Genomic DNA, 23,103 nt, shown 5'->3' with positions numbered 1-23,103 from the left:
CGCTCCAGATCGAGGGGGTCCCATGATAGAGAGTGAAGGAGAAAAGTGGCGAGGGAGGGGGGAGGAAGTTCCGGATTTATAACTCTTCGAACTTTTTGCCCCAGCTCATTCTGTTTCGCCCAAGACCCCACCCCCAATCCATTTGGTGTGGGTTTTTTTTAATATACCTCTCTTTTCCTTCATTGCCTGAAAAGCTAATGCTCTCTGAAGTCCTACTAACCCCGATTTCTGATGACTTTCCGCTTTGGAAGTCCATCTCTACCAATACGTGCATTAATTTGGAAAGCGCATTCCTCTCTCTCTCTCTCTCTCTCTCTCTCTCTCTCCTCTTTTCCAATCGGGGGAGGGGTGTGTGTGTGTCTGTGTGTGTTCCAAAGTGTCGTCTTTCCAGCCCCAAACAAGGTGCAACGAGGCGTTCTTCCTTCTAAGGAATGAGAAGATAGATATCTGCTACCTTAACGTTTGGGTGGGGGCTCTTTCCTCCCCCCCTTTTTTTTCTTAAAGGCGAGGCGCGCATTCTTCAACCGCTGTGAAGCAAACTCCCCCTCGGACCCGCTCTGTTTAAACTTAAGAGTGTGCATATATAGGATATTATTATTATTGTCATTTCTCCTCCCTGCCGCCTGTTCCAAGGCTCCACGCTCAAAATACACAGGGGGGCAAAACACATTCCTTTATAGATTGAGAAAGATCTTATCCTTTCGTCGCTCTTTTTCTTTTTTTCTTTTTCGTTCGCTGATCCCTTCAGGTTCTCCCCCACCCCCACCCCCAATAGTAACCACCCCTCGCTCTCCTTTCCAAAATCAGTTTGTACAATCGCTAAGATAAATACCAGGGCGATACGTTTTCATTGCCTAAGGGGGGGTTTTCTCCTGCCCAATTTTTTTCCTAAAAAAATAATAATTTAAAAGCCATCAGCTGCCAAACAACAGGAAGAAGATGCAAGCGATCTGGGATCTTGAACAAGGCAAATATGTTTTGGGTATGTTTCATTCTCTTTTTTAAATTTCTCTCTCTCTCTCTCTTTCCCCTTCTCCTTGCGACCTGGTTTGTGGCCGTGCGGGTCTCTCTCCCCCTCTCTCATTCCTTACTTATTTCATTTTAAAGGCTGAAATCCGAAGCGCAAAAGTAATGCCCTGCGTTGAAATTCAGAGAACTTCCCCCGCACCCCCGAAGTCAATGGTTTGAGGGTCGGGGACGAAAACTCTGCTTTCAAAGGTTACGTGGGGAGGGCGGGATTTGTGCCGGGAGCGTGGGGGGGGGGGAACGATGTCTGTGTGTGGACTTTACATCAACTACTAATTGAGAGAAAGGTCCCTATGTGTGTGTGGGTGTATGTCGTGAAAAATATGCTTCTCTATAAAGCCCCTTTTCCAGCTATCCAAAGGGTACCCCCCCTTCCAAATCCGGTTCGGATTCGATGATGATGATGCCTCTCTGAGTCAGAACCAGTCTAAAATCTCAAGGTCGTATTGCTGTGGGTATAAGCAGTGATTGAAAAGGGGGGAGGAAAAGGGACCTCTCTAAGGCAAGGAATAGGAAATGAAACTGCAAGAATTTGTAGCCACGTGCGTTTTTGCTTGGGTTTCTCTCCCCCCCCCCACTTCTTCCAGGAGCAAAATTGAGTTTCACGACTAGCCTTCTTTGCAGTCCCCGTTCCGCAGCTCCGCTTTATCCTTACCCCCTTAAAATCTCTGATGGATGATAAAGTAGAGGTACTCACCACTGCCAGAGGGGATATCTGTTGCCAAATCCAGGTTTCCAGGCGCAAAGTTTTGTTTGTTCCTTTTAATTGTTGGAAGTTGGGGAGTGGGGGGGATTAATAATCTTCAGGCTGATGTCACTTAAAAAAAAAAAGCCGCGTGGAAGAGCTCTAGACTTTCCCTAGCGCGAGAAATACGCACGCACGCACATGCACTCGCTCACACTCGCTTCTCCCTATTAGACCGGCCGGGGGATTCCTTATCCATCCTATGTCGCCTCCTCCCTTAAAAAAAAAAAATCACAATTTTTTCGGAAGTTTGCAAGTCCGGAGCACAAAAAGATGTTATTTTATTTTATTTTTAAAATGACATAACTCCTTAACTGGCAATCCGGAGGAATTAATCATATTATAAACGTACAGAAGTTTAGGAGTTGCTTGCCTCCCCCCCCCCCCGTCTCGCTTTGCCTACGTCCTCCCCCCACGTCCCTTTCCCTTTAAGAGCAGCGTTTCTTTGAAAGTTGGATTTTTTTCAGGCCGATGAAAGACTTACGCTAGGGGGCAGACGCATACTGTACTTCTGGAGTCTTCCAGCCGGTCCTCTTCCTCCTCCCCCCCCCCCCCCCGCCTCACACACACCAATACACACACTTCTGTCCTCTCTTTCTCTCTCCATCTCTCGCTCTCCTAGCATATGTTCTAATTTAGCACTGTAAATTTTTCAGAGGGCCCGACTCTGACAGCCCCTGGTGATTTTCAAAGTACCACAAGCCAGTGGTTAAAAATTACATTGACTTGAAAGTTCAGTGTCGCACAATGGAGGGCCACTTTCCCCCATTCATAGCTCTTCGGATGGAGCTGGGAGGGGACGCGGGGGGGGGAGGCAAACAACACAGTGAGCATTCATTGAGTCTTCCCCCCACGTAACCCAGCGGTTTCCCCCCACTGATTTCACTTCAGAGGGTCCAAACTTCGTTGCAAAGAAGCCAGGAAGAACTGAAGGGAGGGTTTCTTGTTGTCGTTGTTGTTGTTTTACCAAACTCTCCCCATCCCCGCACCTTTCGCCAGGAAAAAATAAAGAGGGGAGGTTCCTGCTTCCCCACCTCGCGTAACCTAACGTTTCCCATAAAACATTCCACACTTTTTTCTATTTAACATCCCGGATCTCCTGATGAATGTACACCTGTTTTAAAAAATGGGAACGTGGATAGGTATTATTAATACCACTATTGCTTCTCCCCAGAAGTTGCAAAATGGATCCTTACTTGCAAGGCAATAAATAAGGTCTGGGATTATAACTGAGCTCTGTAAATTGACAGTTATGGATGATGAATTGAGAATCGTTCTCTTTAAGCGATCCTATGTTGCTGTGTAATGTGGGGAGGGGGAGAGAGAGAAAGAGAGAATGAACAGCCAGTCAGCCATGAACTTGCCAACTCCCCACCTCTGCTATTTTTAATAGTTCCATCCTTTGGATGAACAGACGTACACTATCAAAGCATTTGATGTTAGGGCTTGAGTGAGCTCCGTCTATTTTAGTTCTCGGTGATTAGTTGCTTTCTCTTTTTGCGATCCTGCAGGAAAACGATTAATACAGAAGGGTCGTTATTTCCCCTTTCGGATTTTTTAATTTTTATTTTGGTAGTCTTTGCATTCAGCAGAATCATAAGATTTCTTCTGATAAAATAAGATATGGTGGTGATATATGGGGAGAATTTTCCTTACATAGGCTGTGATCACCTATATATCCAGGATATATCCAGGATATATATTTCCATACTCTGAAACACACACACACACACGAGAGAGAGAGAGATATGGAGGGGGGTGTATGAAGGCGCTAGTTCTCTGCAATCCTAGAGGCCGATTATTTCCATCTCTTCTGGATCATAGAGGGCATCTTCCACTGTTTACAGGCGGCCAAGTCCTTCTAATCAATAGAACATTCCACCGCTCGCTTTGAAACTGACCGTATGAAACGGACAATATTGCCAGGGCCAGTAACAAGCAGAGTTCATGTTACAACTTTCCTGCCTTCGTCCGTAGCACCTGCAAGCTTAGCAACAGACATTTATTTCTTCAACAGAAAGGGGTGGGTGGTACGAACGTGGCAACGTGATAGCGTTGAGCTGATGGAAAGGGTTACAGCTCCAGATCCAGATATTTGTATCTGGGATCCCCATTGTCTCATTTAATATGTGTCTTGGACATACCTCGTGTGTATTTGTGTATTATATATATATATATATATATATATATATATATATATATATATATATATACACACACACACACACACACACACACACACTCTCCAAGAAGTCTGTGTGTGCAAGTGCGTGTGGGGGTATATATGAGTTATATAAATATATATACTCTCAGTTTTGAGTCTGTTTCTAGCCTGCCATTTATCATTTTTCTCTTGTCCTTCTCAGCAAATGTATTTCGCTGGAACACTTACTTCTCTGCCTGGAGGTCAGTTTGCCTCTAGATTGCAGCGCGAGAGATCCCACAGCTAGGCGATGACTTAAATATGTAACCTCGTCTAAGGCTATAAAATTAAATCAAGTTGCAGAGGTTCAAATGTACTTCGCCATGCTTGGGTGTTTTGTTTTGTTCTGAAATTCTCCCCCTTTCCTTCCTGTTAACATAAAAGAGGAAATATGCTTTCTTAAGGGGTGGTGAGAGGGGGGGGGACTTTGGGTCTTTCCAATCCAATGCGAAAAGGCTGTAAATGTGTTTTCTGGGTTTGATTAACTCCATCCTTTTCCTCCCTTTTCCTCTCTGATTTTTTCCCCTTTCTCGCTATCATCGCCTTCCTCCTGAGAAGGCATCTGGGTTAGACGTCTCCCCATTTGGGAGTATGTACAGGCGGCCAGGCGTTCTGCGCGTATGTATGCATGTGTGTATTTGTATGCTAATTTTTCCCCATTTCTGTTTGGATTTTGGAGCAAAGGGAATGGGTTCTTGGAATGCTAGAGGCTTCAGGGAACAATGAAGTGTGTGGTTAAGTATTCTGAGGTCTGTTACCCTAGCCTCTGATGTGTGCGCCCCTATACATTGATAGATGTCTATCTAATGTATGTGTCGAGCAAGCAGCTTTCAAAAGATTCCTACGCAGTGCCAGCAAATCAGTTTATCTGCATCTTTTCCCCCAACGGGCCAGCCTCCTCTAGAGTGTTAGGAAGGCTGAGACTTCCTAAGCTAAAAATGGGAATTATCTGCATGCTCGAAATCCAGTTTTAACGGCCTCCCTCGCTGCACATCCATGTCAGAAAGTGAGAGCAAGTTAGCGTTTGTGTCCATAGATCTCTCTACAAGACCATCGTGCCAAGGTTAGAGTGTATTCTCTTTCCTTCCTTTTTCTTTTTCTAAAAGAAGGGGTGTTTCTTTTTAAGAAAAACAAACAAACAATTCTCTGACTTGCGTGTCATCAAGCAATTAAAAGTTCAACCCACCTACCTGTAGAACTTTAATCCGAAATGGGCAGCGTTTGTGTCAATCTGTGTCAGCACCGCTGCGACCCAAGCTGTCTACAGTGCTGTATTTGTCTAATTTCTTTAACCCAGGCACATACAGCTCCCCTAACGCCACTGCTCAGCTGAAATGACCCTTCCCTATAAGAACGAAATTGTTTTTCCCCACCTAAGCTCAGCAACAGTGGCAGGAAGAGGATAGAGCTGTCTCTCTTCCTCAAGCCTCAGCCTTTCACAGGGGGATGGACCGTACTGTTGATCTCCCAGCAAAAGAGTTCAGAAAGTCCGTCGTCTCACAAAGACCTGTCTAGCATCCTTTAAAAAGGAGCGGTGTCCCGACCTCCACCCACCCTCTCGCATATGTGTGTGTGTGTCTGTGTGTGCGCGCAAAATCAAGACTTTTTTTAAAAAAATCATTGCTAGATCCCTCATTCCCATAATAAATAAAATATGTATAATGCTTCTTCTTTTTAAAAGAAAAATTCCCCCTTCAAATCTTACTTTTGTTGCTCTGAGTTTCAAAGCTGGGTGAAAGAAATTGGGGGGGGGGGTTACGGAGTGAGAGAAAGAGAGAAGAAGGGGGGAAAGGGAAAGGGCGCGCGGGGGGGTGTTGACGAGATAGAAAGGAGCAGCAGCAGAAGAAGAAGAAGCAAAGAACCGAGCTCCCTTTAGGACCTGGCGGACTTCCCGGGGCTCCAGCCATCCCAGCCGTGCACAAGGCTGAACTGCCCAATGAGGGGCGAGGGGAGGTCCGGGAGCTTTTGACCAGTCAAAGGCAGCCTCTTGCCTTATAAGGCGAGCGGTCGCCATGGCAACGTGTGCTAAGTTGCAGCCGTCGTGTCAAAGTTCACTATATAGAGAGCTGGGTGAGCTGATCGCGGAGAAAGCGTTCGCCACTCTCCCCAGCCCCGCTCCTATAAATCGCATTCACTCCTTTAACCCCCCCCCCCACTCCACCTACCCACCCACCCTCCTTAGCATATTTGATCACTGGGATTCTCGGTCTCTCTCTTTTTTTCCCCTTGCCTCTCTCTCTCTCTTTTCTCCCTCCCCTCCCCTTTCTTTTTCTTACCCCCGTTTCTCTCTCTCTTCTCGCCTTCTCTCTTTCTTCCTTTCGCTGCCCCCTCCCCCTTTACCTTTTTGTGCGCGTGCAAAACCCTCTCTCGCTTGCCCCCATCTCTTCTGCTTGCAAGGAGAGCTCTCTTCCTCTCTCCCCCCCTCCAACCCCCAGCGCCAAAGGACCGCTCCAAAATCTCCACTTTTGCATGCGTGCAAAAAGAAAGGGGGGGTGGAATCTGGTGCATTTTCCTTCCTCTCTCTCTCTCTCTCTTTGCTTCTGATATTTATTATTAATTCTTATTAATTTCCACCCCTTGCTTTCCCCCACCCACCCAACGACACCCACTCGGGCCCCCGCCTCCTCCTCCCCCCCTCCTGCACTCCTTTTATCCTTCTCCCTGGCTGAGGGGGGCGGGTGGGTCGGGGGGCTCCTGAGCTTGGGGAGAGTTCACTCTTCTCTCGTCTCCCCCCACCGCGCTCTCGCTCTCTTCCTCGCTCGCTCCCTCCCCCCAGCCCTCTCTACCCACCCACCCACCTCCTCCAGTGCCGCCGCCTCCCTCCCTAACCCCCTCCCTCCCTCCCTCCCTCTCTCTCTCCCTTCCCTCGCCTCCTCCTCCTCCCCTTATCGCCCCATGTGTTGTGCGAGGAAGCAGCTTTGCTAAAGAGACCCACTTGCGAAAGAAACGGGAGCAGCATAAGGCAGCGGCAAGCGGCGGCGGCAGCAGCAGCAGGAGCAGGAGGCGGCGGCTGCGAGCGAGCGAGCGAGCAAGCCGGAGTAGCCTCGGCAGCAAAGGAGGAGGGGAGGAAAAAAAAAAAAAAGAACGAACGAACGAACGAACGAACGAAAGAAAGAAAGAAAGAAACGGGGGAAGAAAGAAGCGAGGAAGGAAAGAAAGAAAGAGCTGGGCGAAAGAAGAAGAGCGAGGCACGCCGAGAGAGAGAGGGACGCACCACCGAGGAACCAGGGGGGAACCCGAACCCCCCAAAAGGCTCCCTTAGCCTATTTCGCGTGTGTGCGTGTCTCGTGTGTGCGCGCGCGTCCCGTGTGTGCTTTTTTTGTTTGTTTTCTTTGGCCAGGGCTTTTTCTTTTCTTTTTCTTTTCCCTCCCCCCCTCCCTCCTTCCCTCCCTCCCGTCCTCCTCCTCTCTTCTCCCTCCCTGCCTCCCTGGTTGATGTTTCTACAGCTTCGCCAAACTCCGAGCGGGGCATCCGATCCCAGCACTCCCACCGGCGGCAGCAGCGGGAGGAGGCGGCGGCGCAGCAAGGACGGGGCTCCGGAGCGCCGCGCCGAGCGTGGGATCTTCTGCCGCGGCGCCTTTCCCTCTTCTCCTCCAGCGGCCGCGCGCCGGAGTTGCTGCTGCTGCTGCTGCCGCCGCCGCCGCCGCTGCTAGCTTTCCCCCCTCTCTGGCTTTCGATGGCTTTCCTGAATGGCTGACTGCGGGCTTCTCTGGATCTGGCCCCCAGACACCAGCCTCTCCTCCTGCAACTCTGCTCGGCTCCCCGAGAGAGAGGGAGGGGGGCACCTCTGAAGAGAATCGCCTCTCTCTCTCTCTCTCTCTCTCTCTCTCTCTCTCTCTCTCTCTCCCTCCTCTCTTCCTCTTTTGTATTTTTGTTGTACTTTTCTCCTTTATTCATTTGCTACCAGACAATCGCCTCCAACCTCTTTGCTCTGTTTCCCCCTTCCTCGTCCCCTTTCTTCTTTCTTCCTCTCTCTCTCTCTTTCCTCGTTCTTGCTCTACTTTTCTTCCCCTCCCCACCCCACTTTGGTGACCCGCATTGCTGACTTTATTTTGGGGGACTGCCCAGCAAGGAAAAAGTGGGGCGCAAGCAAGCAAAGAAAAAAAAAAGGACATTAAATTAATTTAAAAAGAAAGGACCAGAGGAGGGTAGAAGAGAAGAAGAAAAAGAAGGGAAACCGCACACAAGCCGAACAACTTCCACAAAAAAGGGAAAAAAAGAAGGGGGGAACAAAAACTCGCCAACGCGAACTGGGGAGGACAGCAAAAGAAAGAGAAAACAAATAAAAACAAAGGTGGACTAAATTATATATTTATATCTATCTATATCTAGACAGAGAGATAAATAGGTCTCTCTCGCAAGGACGCTTCCTAGCTGAAGAGCTGCGGGCTCAGCCCTCGGAAGAAGCGGATCCGCTGGCAACCGAAAGCTACGGGGGGCGAGCAATTTGGCCAAGGTGTCCCATAGATATGGCAATGGTAGTTGGCACGTGGCGAGACCCGCAGGACGATGTGGCCGGCCCGCAAGGAACGCAGCCTTCGCAAGCGCCCCCTGTGCCGGGACCCCCGACGGGCGCCCCGCACACCCCGCAGACGCCGGGCCAAGGGGGCCCTCCCAGCACGCCCGCGCAGACCAACCAAGGCAGCCAGCAGAGCCAGGGCGAGAAGCAGCAGCAGCAGCAGCACATCGAGTGCGTGGTGTGCGGGGACAAGTCCAGCGGCAAGCACTACGGGCAATTCACGTGTGAAGGCTGCAAGAGTTTCTTCAAGCGCAGCGTCCGCAGGAACCTCAGCTACACGTGCCGCGCCAACCGGAACTGTCCCATTGACCAACATCACCGCAACCAGTGCCAATATTGTCGCCTCAAAAAATGCCTCAAGGTTGGAATGAGACGGGAAGGTATTGGAATTTCATTTGTTTTCCACTTCTCAACCCACCCCGGTGGGGAGGGGAAAGAGGGCGGGAGGTCTCTGGATTTGCGTGCGCATGTAAACAGAGACCAGCGTGGGATGAGGAGGACTAGGACCGTGGATTTTAGAGATGGGTTGCTTTCTGGGATTGCATAGCTTGTGTACATTTCCTCTTCTTTTGCCATGGCCTGGAATGGGGCGTGTGGTGCTGTCCTTGGGAAAGCAGGGTTAGGTGAGTTTAACAGGACAAGGAAACGTGGTGTGGAGTGTGAGAGGCTGGGGGTGGGTGGAATGCATTTCCCTGACAAACATTGGCCCGCTTGTTGATTCCAAGAAAAGCTAGATTCCATTTTTATTTTATTTTTCCTCTCAACCCACCAGCCCCAAACACAATGGCTACCCCACGAAAATGCTGTGCGTTATACCTTAGAATGGATTCGATGGGCTCCAGGGGGGTGGGTTCTGTCCAACGGCGGGGGTCAGAGGCTGGCTGGGATCTTTCTGCTCCTGGCCACCCTTCCACCGCCCGCAGCGATCCGTAGGCACCACCACTCCCCAAACAACGTGCAAGATAACCTCAGACGTAGCTCTGTAACTTCTCTCCCTTCCTCGCGTTGCTAATCCCAATAATCAATCAATCAGTCAGTCAATTGCCAGAGAGGTTCCCTTCGGTTAGAAATTCCGCGAGGCTTCTTCCAAGAATTCCCGGGGCTTTCTCTCCTCCCCAGTCCGGGCGAGAAAGCTCAACCTCGCGCTCTCAAAACACGCGCGCGCGGGGTCCTGTTTGGCCTATGCCCCTGATAATAATCAAGATTTCATTTATGTATTATTCCAGTTCTTTTTTCCCGGGGGTTGGGAGGGTGGAGGAGAGCAAGCCGGGTTGCGGGTCGGGGGGCGGGGGAGTGGGAGAGAGCGATCGGGGATCTTAAGCACCGGAAGGAAACACACAAATAAATACAGAGTTTAAACCAGGGAGGTTTCTGTGAGCAAGATGGAGCTCGGTGGTGGAAGATTCCGAGAGGGCAAGGAAAGGCGAGCCTGTAGCTTCCTTAATGGCGTTGCGCTCGCCTCCTCCTCCTCCTCTCCCCTCCTCCCAACCTCCGGTGTCTGGCTTATGTTTGGGGGTTAAAGGCTGCCCTCCTTCGCTCTCTGAAACGCTCAATCTCCACCTTGGGCCACGTTGGAGCCAGATCCAGCCCCTGCAAAATAAAATAAAAAACATTCTCTCGTCCACATTCTCGTCTTCCTTCTCCACCCCCCTCCCTCGGCGCTTTTGTGGGTCTTTCTGTCTTTCATTTTCTCTCTTCTTGTCACCATGTAAATTTATGAACCAAATGAGAGGCCCACTTTCCATAAAAACAGCCGATCCCGGGGTTTTCCAAAGCTTCGCTCCCACCCCCACCTCTGAATGAATGGCGAGGAAATGTAACAATAGGCCGTGCTGTTTGATATTATTTTATTTTATGGACGTGTGTGGCTGCAGTTCTAATCTGATCTCTCTCCTCCTTTGATATAGATTGTGTTGTAGTTTTAAAAAGGAAGCAGCAGCAACTCTCCTTCTTCGGGGAAAGCGGCGTTTGGAAAATATGGGGAGGGGGCCCTTGCCTGCCAGTTTCTCCCTTCAAAAAAAAATAAATAGCGATGTGGAGAGAAGATAATTCGAGTATTTTATTTTAATTGTGTTTTGATACGTCTGGCGATTGAATGGAGGGGGCGGAAGAGCCGCTTGTGATTGTGTTTTGCCCGCTGGCTGTTCGTTTGGCCAAGGAAGGGGCATTACTTTTTGCCTTCTGCAGTCCCCCCCCCCAAGCTTTTGATCCCTCACCCATCTTTTCTCCCCGACCCACAAAAAAGTGCATTTGGATTGACACCCGCTGACATATTTGCCAAAGTGCTGGTTGCTGTCTTCTCAGCAATTTGGGGAGCGAGAGACCCAGCTTCTCTACACCTCCTTGACCCTCCTGAGTTTCTTTAATTCACCCTTGAATCTGAGCAAACTCCCCCCCCCCAATAAAAAAATAAATAAAAATAAAGTAGCTTTAGATGTGCTAGCTCCAGAAGGGGCTTCCTTAGCAATTCAGATATTAATTGCTGTAGTTTCTTCCTTATTTACTGCAGCCGTCCAGAGGGGCAGAATGCCACCTACTCAGCCGACCCACGGCCAGTTCGCCTTAACCAACGGAGACCCCCTGAACTGCCACTCGTACCTCTCCGGATATATCTCCCTGTTGCTGAGGGCAGAGCCTTACCCGACCTCGCGCTTCGGCAGCCAGTGCATGCAACCCAACAACATTATGGGCATCGAGAACATTTGCGAGCTGGCGGCTCGGATGCTTTTCAGCGCCGTCGAGTGGGCCCGGAATATCCCCTTTTTCCCCGACCTCCAGATCACCGACCAGGTGGCCTTGCTGAGGTTAACCTGGAGTGAGTTGTTTGTCCTCAACGCGGCCCAGTGCTCCATGCCCCTCCACGTCGCCCCGCTCCTGGCTGCCGCCGGCCTGCACGCCTCGCCCATGTCCGCCGACCGAGTTGTAGCCTTTATGGACCACATACGAATCTTCCAAGAACAGGTCGAGAAACTTAAGGCCTTACACGTGGATTCGGCGGAATACAGCTGCTTGAAGGCCATCGTCCTTTTCACCTCAGGTAAGCCACAGGGTGGGGGCTCTGAGGAGAGGGAGGGAGCGAGGAAATCTGAAAGTCTCCCCTGCTCCAACCCAGCTTCCTTGGCTTTTCCGTGAGAAAATTCGGAATTGAACTTGTAACACCGCAACTGGGGTTTTTTTTGGGGGGGGGAGGGAGAAGCAATGAGCAGATTACATCTCTCATCCTATTTATTGCATGTTTACTCTGAAGTAAGGCTCGCTGCGTCCAGTGTTAGTTCAAGGGTGCCTAGCATTGAAGCAGAGAGAGAGAGAGAGAGAGAGACGATTTATTTCGAGGAGGAAAACCCTCCAAATATTCTGCCTTCAATTTTAATGTAATATGGACAGAATAACTTTTTTATTGAGCCATGTGCAGTCACTGTTGGCGAAGGGGGAATAAAGACTTTCGCTAAATGTTCGAATAAAATAACCTCTGGGTTGATATAGTTAAAGCATAGCAAGTTGATAAATAACCAGAGTATGCTGGATCTTTTTAGATATATATAATAACCAGTGGAATTCTTAACCAAGCAGAAAGCCTACTTCGAAGGAGATAGAAGAATCCTAAAATTAAAGGGATATTGGAGGGGGATATGTGCTGGAGCTCTAACTAGAGTATCCAATAAACAAATCAATCACATTCTGGAAAGGACTGAGGGTGAATAAACTCTCATGAACCTGGCGGCCTTGGAGCAGATTGCCAAGGGGGAGAAAGTGGGTCTAAACCATGGTCAGAGGGGCTAGGTGTATTTTAAATAATAATGATAATAATAATAAGTTGAAGCAAGAATGTGTGTTTGGAATTCAAGTTGCTGCCCCCTATACAAAAACCTAGCGGTAGTGGCAATACTCATGCATAACAGCAGCGGGGATAAGGAATGTGAAGAAGTGTTGCAACTGTAGTCCCTGAATTGCAACATTATGGGTTTCTGTTTTAACTCCTCTTTAAATAAAGACAAAAAAGAAATGCATGTTGAAAAAGTGTCACTTAGGCTGCAGTCCTTTATCAGAGTTGGCTGGAAGCAATCCCCATGAAACTCTGTGGAGCTTACTCCTGAGTAGATGTGTAGAGTTGCACTGTTAAACAATCAAAAGTGCCAAAAAAGAAGGGGGGGGACTGGAGAGAGAGAGAGAGATTTCAGTGCCAACTTTCTGCTGCATATAAATAGCGCTACAGTTATAAAACAATAATGGAATGCATGATGAAATCTAATTAGCTGTGGTTCAACCTGGGTGAGTAATATATCTGATATTAACTCTGGAGGCAACATAATTTCAAGACATACTTTCTTTTTAAAAAATTATAATTCATCGGATCAGGCCTCTAACAGTATGCTAGATTCTCAGAATATAAATAGTGATGTGTGTGTGTTTATCTTGTAAGTAATGGTGCAGCTTTGGGTAGTGGTCATGTGATGACCATATGAATGGAGGCAGGATCTGTAAAGTAATCACTCATTGGTATATAGATAGATAGATAGATATATTTTAAAATATTGTCTTTCATTTTAAAAATACCTTTGATATGAGGAAATAGGCCGAGGCATCAGTAGTTTATGTGGGAAAATTAGGATTTACAATCCAGTCCTTGTTATGTTAAGGGAGGTCTGAGGAAACCGAGTGCCTTTCTGGACATTGTCCAAAATTTAGGTCGTGACCTGAACTTCCTTTTATATATTATTGCTTTCCACAGTTACACCTCTGCCTGCCCCCACCCCCTGGCCAAAAATATTTGTTGCCCACCTAAATTAGTCGGACTCAGAGGTGATCAATTATCAGAGGCAGCACTAGAAAGGAACAGTGTGCTTGTGTGTGTGTGTGTGTGTGTGTGTGTGTGTGTGTGTCCTCTATTAAAAGGACACATTATTTCCTTCTTGAGGATCTTCTCTGAGCCTCTTAAGGCCTACATATGAACCCCAAACATTTGATTTCAAATCTGGTGTTGTAGTGGGTTGCAGTAGTGTGATTAATATTGTTACCTTTGTGGGGGAAACCTCTCAGCTGTTGTCTAAAGTGCGAAATTTATGACTGTTTGCAAAATGTGGATCTGTATGTAAATTGCCTTCCCAGCTTAGATAAAGCTTCTGTTATCTGATTTTGTGGGGTTATAAAACATGGGGGGAACGGATGCAGGGATTTGTCAGCTAAGACGCCCCAATAGCACTGGGGCTGATGTGTTATTTAGATGTAGAGAATTTTCATATAATATTTACTGGTGCTTTCTATAGAATCTATATCTAGATTCTAATGGCTTTGAAAAATATGCATGTGTTAGTGCTTTGCCCAGCCAGCTAAGGTCACAACCTGAGCAAAGGCAGCTTCTGATTAAAAGGGACCTCATTGTATTTTAGCCTGTCAAAAGTGGGGCAATATATATATCTATATATTAGTGCAAAGCGTGGCAAGAATTCTAAATTATTTTTAAACAGTTTTTTTTCTTTTTAAAAAATCGTATCTTACAGATGCATTTTTAAAAAAATAAAAAGTATATATTCGTATGATTGGAAAGAAAGGCGAGGAAAGAAAGGGGAGTGGGAGAGACAGAGAATGAGAAGGGGAGAGAGAGAAACAGCTCTAATGAAGAGAGCGATCAGAGTTTGCTTGGTTGCCTTTGAATAGGCTAAACTGACAAGATCAGTTTTAAAGGACCACTTAAATCACTTTCAAAGACTGAGGGAAACGGCGGTGTCTCCTTTAGGGGGGAATCGCTTTTTGGGTGCGGGGCTCCATTATCCTGAGTTGAGCCAGTTTCTTAACGTGTGTGGGTTTCTGCTGCCTTCTTCTTTTTTTATGAAACTCTCTTTTCTGGCCTTTGAGATTAGACTCAGCACAGTTATTTCCCCAATGCGAGCATGTGTGTTGTGAGGAAAGACCATGTCTTATCTTTCTCCTTCTCCATACACCCCCGCCGCCAAAAGACTCTCCCCCCTCCCTCATCCCAATGCAGTGAAAATCTGGTGAGATCACTGAAAGGTTTGGGGTTAATTTTAAAATCAAGACCTCAGGCCAAAATCCTGGCCGGGAGGGGAGACTTTTGGAATATTATTAAAAAAAAAAAAAAAAGAGCACGTGCTCCTGTTGAAACCGAAAGAAAGAACAGGAAGATCCAAACGCGTGTTTACTCAGAGGAAAAATCTTGCTGGACTGGCTCCCTAGGAAGCGTGGAGACAGGACTGCAACATGACTCTCCTCTGTGCTTGGGATTGTAGCTTGAGCAGGGCTTAACTTGGACTGAATCATGTCCTCGCGGCTTATTCGGAAGTCCAAGACTTGAACTCAGCGAGCCTGACTTTCAAAAGGGAAAATAAATGACTGTAGGGTTGGAGGGAGAGATCCGCAGATTTGGGCGCGCACAAGCAGATCGACCCAAAGCACGTTGACCCCCCAAGTTCCGCAGGACTTAAATCGCTAGGAAGCAAGTCTCAAAAGATTTCAAGAGCAGCGTCTATCTTGCAATGCTCACGACTTCATTCTTACAGTTCTTAGCTGTGATTTTATTTACATTATTACTATTCTTTTGATTGCGGGGGGGGGGAGGGATTGGTTTTTAAACCATTCCAAGGGGGAACTATAACTTGTTTGATACTGACGACACTTTCCCCCTCCTTTCCCCTCTCTCTTTGAAACCAACTTTCTTCCAGATGCGTGTGGTCTCTCCGACGTAGCCCACGTTGAAAGTTTACAAGAGAAGTCCCAGTGTGCGTTGGAAGAGTATGTAAGGAGTCAATATCCGAACCAGCCTACGCGATTTGGAAAACTGTTGTTACGCCTCCCATCTCTCCGCACCGTCTCTTCCTCAGTCATAGAGCAATTGTTTTTCGTCCGTTTGGTAGGTAAAACCCCCATAGAAACCCTTATCAGGGATATGTTACTGTCTGGAAGCAGTTTTAACTGGCCTTATATGGCCATTCAATAAGGGGAAAAAATGTTGGAGAGAGGAAAAAACAAACCCACAGATGAGAGAATTTGAAAAAAAATAAAATTGGAAATTTTGGAACGGAGGATTTTTGCGAGTGACTTTGGGGTCTGGCGGTTGTTTTAAACGTCCTTCAGCTAAGCAAGGATGTTGCATCTTGGCTAAAAATGAAGAGAGAATAATTGGAATGGACTGAATACTAATTAAAAAAAAAAAGACTTGTGATATGAACTTTTTACAGACTGAATTAAGAATTCCCCTGTTGTCCAGAAGTTGCTACATCTCTCTCTCTCTCTCTCTCTCTCTCTCTCTCTCTCTCTCTCTCTCTCTCTCGTTGTTTTTTAAAAGAAAAGGGGAAAGGAATTTTTTTTCTTTTTTTCTTTTCTCTGGGGTGTTTAACTTGAAACACAATCTCTTGCTAAAAGTGCATTTAAAAGAATCTGGAGAAAATTAATGGAATGGAAACAAGTCTCTCTCTCTCTCTATCTCTCTATCTATCTCTCTTTTCCAAATTATTAATTTGTCCTATGTTGTCTGTGTACCTATAGGGTTTTGTTTGGGTTTTTTTTTTGTATTTTTTCTGGTTCCAAACCAGTTTATTCTGTGGTTCTATAATAATTTTGATATAATCTTGCCTTCATTTAAAAAAAAAAAAACAACTACAACTGTGTATCCTTTTTAAAAAAAGTTCTGAAAGAATTAAAACTGTCTCAGAAAGGTTTATGAGAAGAACATAAAGAGAAGGAAAAAAAAATCCCCACAATAGTAGGAAAGATGGAAGCGCACTTACAACTAGTCAGCCAAAATTTAGCTCCAAGCTACGACAGCTATAATTATTGAGATCGAATAAAAGAGAACCACAACTATTCCCCCACCCGCAAGCCCACCTTCCCTTGACTAGGTTTTTATATATATATATCTATTTTAAAGACAAAACATGAATTTTGGAAGGGAATGCGTATTTCTTGGAGGGAGAAGGAATTGTGTCTAAGACACAACACAGTTTTGATGAAAACACACATACACACACGCACACAAAACCACACATAGGGTTTCATCACAAAGTGAACTTTTTTGTAATTTGAATGAAAATTGGGTTCCGCCTAGTTGTCCTAAATTGTTACCAAGTTCCTCTATCTGTTTGTATATTTGCAAGCTCTTTGTATTATAATACTTGTTGATATTTTCCCTTTTTTTAAAGAAAAAAGAAAAAAACCATTGAATTCAGCATGACAAAAAAAAATAACACTACTGTTGGCACTTATAGATAATGTGGTTGATTCAGTATCTTAGAGTTTACAGTTTTTGTGTTTTAAAGAAAAAAAAAGCTGAAGGGTTTTTTTTTTTAAGTGCAACATTTCTGTATACTGTAAAAGTTATAATAACTGAAAACTGTTTGGTCCAGTCTTTGTGTGTTATATTCCAAGGAAAAATTGAAAGTATTCAGAAATTAAAATATTATTTGATATCTGACACCTTGTATGGCTCTCCTAAATGTCTTGGGGTAAAATATTCCTATTTATTCTTCTGTTGAAGAGGTTTTGGTCCTTGGATAGATAGATAGACTCTGCTTCAGAATCGGCCTGCAACACAATAGGTGTTGTTTGTGTGTGTTTCCTGTAAAATAGATGGTGGTGGTTTGGTGGTGATGGTGAGATGTTCCAGCTTCAGCTCCTGGTTTAATTGTGGCTTCATGAGGTCGCCAACCTAATCCTCAATATGATTGCCCCAAAATAATTTTCACAACCTGTACGTAGAGTACATAGGATTGCAACCTAAGATGGCAACATTTCCTTTCCTCTTATCCTCTTGATAATTACAAAAAATAATACTGGTAATAATAACTGCAGAGGAGATGGTTAAAAGAGCAATGACCTGTTAATTCTGTCACACTTAAGTGCCTACATAGGAACTGATATACACACATGTACACAGAAACACACACATGTATGTATGTATGTATTGTGAGTATATAATCTGGTTCAAGCCAAGTGGCATTATTGAAAATGTAGGTCAGTTGTTTGCTCTGAATCCCAATGTCTGTGACATAGAGAAGAACTCTGGAATTGTTGTGTGCTGGTTGTCACTGAGAGATCTTTTCAACTCAGAAGTGGATTTGCATAGTTTCCTCCCCATTTCTTTTCTTTTAGAGAGCCAAAGATTCTCAGACCATAAGACAGAATGTACAAGGTGTGTGTGTGTGTGCGCGCGCACGCGTGTGTGTGTAGGCACCTAGCGTTATAAAAGAAGGACTTATAATAATGCATTCTGAGTCTAACTATGATTAGGAATAAGTATGATTGATTCCAAAAGACGCTGCACTTAAAGCTGCAGTCCTATGTTAGGAGCAAGCCCAACTGAATACAATGGGATTTATCCCGAAGGAAGCACGCAGGAGATTGTGCTGTAAATAGTAGTGTATTTGTTTCAACCCAACATATTGAGTAAAAGGCCAGATTCCCACTGAAATGATTGGCTCCAGTATCTGTTGCCCTCAAATTACTCAAAAACGCTTCCTCCGTCCCCTCCTACAGTCAACTTTTCTTGCTCTCCCTGCGCTTCAGCTCTCCAAAGCAGGTTGATAAAAACTCTGATGTCTTGTGAATTTGAGTGGGAGGAGGGCAGTATAGAGGGTGTACTCAAAACAGCCTCTTGTCCCCTCTTCTAAGGCTTTCTGCCCCCACCCCCAGCCACACATTCTGACCTATACATACATACATACATACATACATACGGAAAGAGCCCACCAGTTTGTGAACTACACTCCATCTATGGCTTGCTTCAGTTCCAGGCATATGGACCAGACATTGTCTGTCTTTATTTATTTTCGAGGAATGGGTGTACTCTTTGCGAATGGCTGCAAATGATTCTTTTTCCTATGAACCCAAGGCACTTTTGAGATGCATAGATAAATATGCTTGCTGGTTTAGAGAGCAGAGTGATCCTCCGGTTTTAGTGGTGCTTTTCGTGCTGGTTACTGTTTCCTACTCTAAAGGATGTCTGTGTCTGTGAATGAACTTAACAGGGGAACTTAACCCTTCTCTAACTTCACCTCGAAGGATCTCTCCCCCCCCCCCCCCGCTTTGGCCTGCTTGCTTTCCGTGTGTGGTGGTGTTTGTTCTTAAACAATCGTTTATTGCAAATGTGTTTCCTGGCATATTGCAGCTTAATGATGTTCAGCTCCTCAGAAAAGCCATTCCTTGATTTTTCTTCTTCTTCTCTCTCTCTCTCCCCCCCCCCCCAACCTTCAGACATCTGGGCTGTTGCTCAGTTGTTCTTCCTCTATATACCTGTCTCTCTTGGCGTTGCTTTCCCTCCGCTCCCTCGCTTCCCCACGTTAATTTCCTAATCGAGCTTGGACTGGAGAGATGGCGGCAGAAAAGAGCTGAATGTAAAAGGGGTTCAACAAAAACCCAGTTCCAGCCACCACACCACCACCCCGCCATTTCACTTTCCTTCTTCTCCCTCGGTAAATTTTCCATTCCATTCCCCTTCCCTCCCTCTCTGTCTCCATTATATGCATCCATATATTTGGAAAGGCTCCGAGGTGGAGTTGTTTAAAGGCTTTCAGATAGGTGTGAGTTTATGGCATTTAAGGAAAGTTTTTCTTTGCCTGCTGACTTAGAACAAAGGAGCTCCCCCCGAGCAATTGAGCCGGACAAAGGAAGTGGGCCCGGACTCAGAAGGAGTCCTATGTGAAATTGACTAGCTCTTATAAAAAGCTGCTAAATACGAGCAACTCTTTCTCTTGAAGTGTCGGGAGATTTCCCTCAAGCCTCCCTCTCTAGGGTGGTTGGATTTCTTTTAAAAATAAAAATAAATCTGAGTTCTTCCCCTTCCCAGCACCAGTGTTGGAATTATAAGTAAAATTATTAAAGTGACTCTCCACTTAAAGAACAGCAGGGGAAAGAGCCTTTGAAATACGATTGTTATTAATAATGTTATTAAAAGCACATATGGGAGAAGCTCTCTTTCCGCCCACTTCTCTCTCTCTCTCTCTCTCTCTCTCTCTCTCTCTCTCTCTCACACACACACACACACACACACACACACACCCTTTCTAATTTTCTCTCTCCTTCGTCCTGCCCTCTAGCAATTAACTTCACTATACTGGACCGGGTGAAGGGAAAGGGAGAATCTTATTCCGAAAGTTAAAGCATAAGGGTTTGGGGGATCGAGCTTGCCTTAGGACATGACAGGGCGAGGATCGCGCGGAGAATAATGGAGGCTTTGAAACGCACGCCAGCGAGCGGTAGCATACACGCAACTCGCGCGCAGGCCGGTTTAAAAGGTTACTCGCTGCGGATTGCATTCACTCCGCTTGTCTGACGCTAGATCTCACGCTCTTTCTCGGTTCCCCACCCCCAACCCCGTAGCAATTACTGGAGAGACAGCACATCGTTCCTCTTAAAGAGTGGATTCGTCCTCCTCGGTGGCGTTTTTTTGCGGGGAGGGGAGGAAATATGTTTGCGGTGTGTGTTTGGGGAGGGGGAGTAGATAAAGCGTGTGAAACTATTGCCTTGAAGCTGGGTTGTCCTATTAACTCAGCCAACATGGCGTCTCCCAGAAGTGTACTGCAGAGAGAGAGAGTGTGTCCTGCTAAGCAAAAGGAATCGCGTTGTGATGAGGAGAGAGATCTTTCCCTTCATCCTCGTAATAAGTCAGGAGGAGGCTGGTATTTAAACGCATACACAAGGCTGCAGGCAGCGGGGCACCTCTCTGCAAAAACTCCCAAGCCAGCAATCGAGTCAAGGCAAGTCCAGTGGTTAGCTGTGGATTTAAAGAAGCAAGGATGTGTGCGTTGAAGGGGGGAGATATTACAAACCCTCCACAGCTACACTGTCCAGTTCTCCATCACAGGATTCCGAATGCCTAAACTTGTGATGCTCGCTCTCTCTCTCTGTCTGTCTCTCTCTCTCGCTCTCGCTCTAGCAGATCTCGAAATAGATAGATTGGGCTTCAAGGTGCTTTTCAGATAGGGTGGCTCACACGTGCATCTATCCCTTGATGTCATGCTCCTAATCCGTGGGTAGAGGAATTCAGTGTGAATAGAAGCCGTCCACAACCTCTTGAAATCCATTCTTGGTCACAGGATCACTCACTTCAAATGTGGAATTACTTTGCTTAGTACATTTATACACTTAGGTGGGGAAGTCTGTGGACAGGGCTTGAGCGGGTATCTAGGAGATATTTGGAGGAAAATGCCCGCCTTCTCGCCTCTCTTCAACCTAGCATAGGGGTTGGGGGTTGGTTTCTAGGATAAGGTTTATTTTCCTATCGTCTTCCGTTTGGGGAAGGGACTTAAAAGAGATTTGCTGAGGTGGTCTGGCGTTAGGTATCCGCAGAGGGGCGGACAGACGTGACTGAAGACATCCGTATTGCAAAGGCGAAGGGGTGGGCGGAGAGGGGCTCTCTTTCAGCTTAGGGTACACGTCCGAATCTAAATTACCTGGGAACTCAGCTTGTTTTAAAAGCATCCCTTTCTTAAGCTCTACGACCATTGGAGAAAGGGGGGGGGGAGAATCCCTCTGCAGAGCGTTATTTAATTTTTTTTAAAGAAGTGATGAAGCGTTTTTGTGCTTGTGTGTGTTGTCAATCTCATAACAAAAGGTGCTCTTTAAAGGAATGGCGTTGGGAGCTTGATCTGCAGCGAGAAACCCAAAAATCAATGAATTATTATTAATATTTTAGGGGAAAGGGGGAGAGAGCGTGTCTTGTCTACATAGAAGAGAGACGGTTCTTGACGAAGATGGAGGCCTTCTTAGAGTCTATTGAAAAGGGAGGCTAGGAGTTTACAAGAGGGGAAAAGTGCTTCTGATCATCCCCTCCCTCCGTCCGCATTTTCTCCTCTATCTGTTAAGCTTCCCGCAGCGCGGCTGTCTACTTAATGGCAAATTTTTACCTCGTTGCGGTCATTTTAAAAAACGCTTAGTCCTAGTTGTTTGTTTGTCACAGGAACTTCTAGGTGCCCCCTCCCACCCCCACCCCGTCGCCCCAGTTTAGGAATGAATGTTTTGGTATTTATTTGGGGAAAAGGTTGCGATCCTTCCTGCTTGTCCCTTAGAGTAAACACCACGAAAGAGAACAGTTGCTGAATTTGCGTAAACATGCGTTAAGAGTGTTGTGTTTTATATTTTTAAAAAATTTAACAGACTGAGAAAATACGAGCCTGGTATTTAATAAAAGGTGTGGATTTAGAAAAGGCTGCAGAAATTATCTGGGTTGTTTGTTTTTTCAGGGTAGGTTTTTGTTTTGTTTTGTTTTCCTTTGGTTTTTTTGCACACCAAAGGAAGCAAATGGGGGATATTTCTCTCACACACCCCCACCCACTTTGCCCCCATCCTTCCCCAACGGAGTGTGTGAAACCTCATCCTGGGGGAAGGGGCCCTTTAACTCGAATGTTGGGATGGGGCGAAGCGAGGCCTCTTGAATAAACAGCCCCGCATCAAGAGTGTAAATAACTCTCTGCTTAAGAAGGTGACAGGCTCGGGAGAGAGAGAGGGAGACCCCTGCGTGAGTCTCTTGGAAGGGGATTGGGAGCGAGGGGGGGTGGGGAGAAAGAAAGAAAACGGAGAAGTCGGTTCCTTTTGCACGGAACGGTTATACAGCCCATGAAACGCGGCGCAAGCCCATCGCTTAGCCCTTAGATCTTCCGCTCTTCCCTAATACAAACCAGATCTCCGCTATTGTTTATCATCCGGGCTCGTGCCCGACAAGTTATAAATCGTATTGCCCTTTTGATAACGCAGTTGTAATCAGTTAGCATCGCAGCCGGGCCCAATTGTAAAACTGCCTAATTTAATATGTCAGATGTGCCATTAAAACTTTATATATTTATATACATATGTGCATTCCCTCCCCTTCCATCTCCCTTGCCCATCTCTTCCCTAGGAGTGAAATGTCAACAGTGTTGTTGTTGTTGCAGTTGCTATTATTATTATTATTATTATTATTATTATTATTATTATTACTATTATTTGAAATAATGTCTTGGGTTGGAGATGCAGGGCTTTGCTAAGACATCTCTATATTACTATATTACTATTACTGTTACTGTTACTATTATTACTATTACTATTACTATTACTATTACTATTACCATCCATGAGGGATAAGCCCTCCCACTAATGCTTCGGTCTTCGGCACATATGCTTGGGAGTGTCTTCCACGGCTTTGAACTTCGTGAGATTTACTTCGGAATAAGCGCTTTTAGAATGCGGGAAGAGGACATATATGTTTGGCCAAGGAAAGGGACTCTTGTCAGCCCGGGTTTCTCTGAGGAGGGGGAATCACATTTATTGCAAAGGTGCCTTGTGATTAATTGAGCAAACGCCGGGAGAGGAGGGATAGTATTTTATTCGGAAAATTCTTTTGCGTTTGCTTGGAAAGTAGAGTTGTGGAAGAAGGCGCTTGGGTTTCAATGGATCTTCTTGGTTGGAGGCAGTTCTCATCCCCCAAATCCATTGTCTCCCCCCACTTTCTGAACCCCCATTAATATAGTGTGGCAGCGGCAAGAGAAATGAAAGGGTGAATCATAAGGCCTGGTGACTTTTTCGAATGTGTAAAAACACACAGCTTTTTAAATCCCTGGCTTTTCTCTCTTCCCCCACCTCCTTCTAAAACGTGATGGTGTTTGGGAGATTCGTCTCTGAGAAAGC

General features: G+C 46.1%; 1 protein-coding gene and 1 long non-coding RNA gene across 17 annotated transcripts in view; one reads left to right on the top strand and one right to left on the bottom strand.

Moving 5' to 3' along the window:
• Positions 1-2,288, bottom strand: part of LOC310749752 — a 63,011-nt gene extending 60,723 nt beyond the window's left edge. For 3 of the 13 annotated variants that reach the window (XR_014541729.1, XR_014541730.1, XR_014541731.1), the window contains exon 1: positions 1,724-2,266. This is a non-coding gene — a long non-coding RNA (uncharacterized lncRNA). Of the gene's footprint in view, positions 1-1,723 lie in introns of all 13 variants that reach the window. The other 10 variants (XR_014541734.1, XR_014541735.1, XR_014541736.1 and 7 more) reach the window with 8 other exon arrangements.
• On the top strand, positions 379-16,918 carry NR2F2 (nuclear receptor subfamily 2 group F member 2). Of its 4 annotated transcripts, none has more exons than XM_083586859.1 (3): positions 379-982; positions 11,003-11,530; positions 15,171-16,918. In XM_083586859.1, exons 1-3 carry the CDS (start codon positions 940-942, stop codon positions 15,443-15,445), a joined length of 846 nt encoding a protein of 281 aa, XP_083442985.1. In that variant the 5' UTR covers positions 379-939; the 3' UTR covers positions 15,446-16,918. The 4 variants fall into 4 exon arrangements, with proteins under 4 accessions (XP_083442985.1, XP_083442982.1, XP_083442983.1 ...); XM_083586856.1 differs by lacking the exon at positions 379-982 and adding an exon at positions 6,847-8,873 and having other exon boundaries at positions 10,982-11,530; XM_083586857.1 differs by lacking the exon at positions 379-982 and adding an exon at positions 6,852-8,873.
• Positions 16,919-23,103: the final 6,185 nt, after the last annotated feature.

The sequence above is a fragment of the Podarcis filfolensis genome (genome assembly GCF_964270895.1).
Source record: "Podarcis filfolensis genome assembly, chromosome: 14".
NCBI lineage: Eukaryota > Metazoa > Chordata > Lepidosauria > Squamata > Lacertidae > Podarcis > Podarcis filfolensis.
This window is presented reverse-complemented; position numbering and strand designations above follow the sequence as displayed.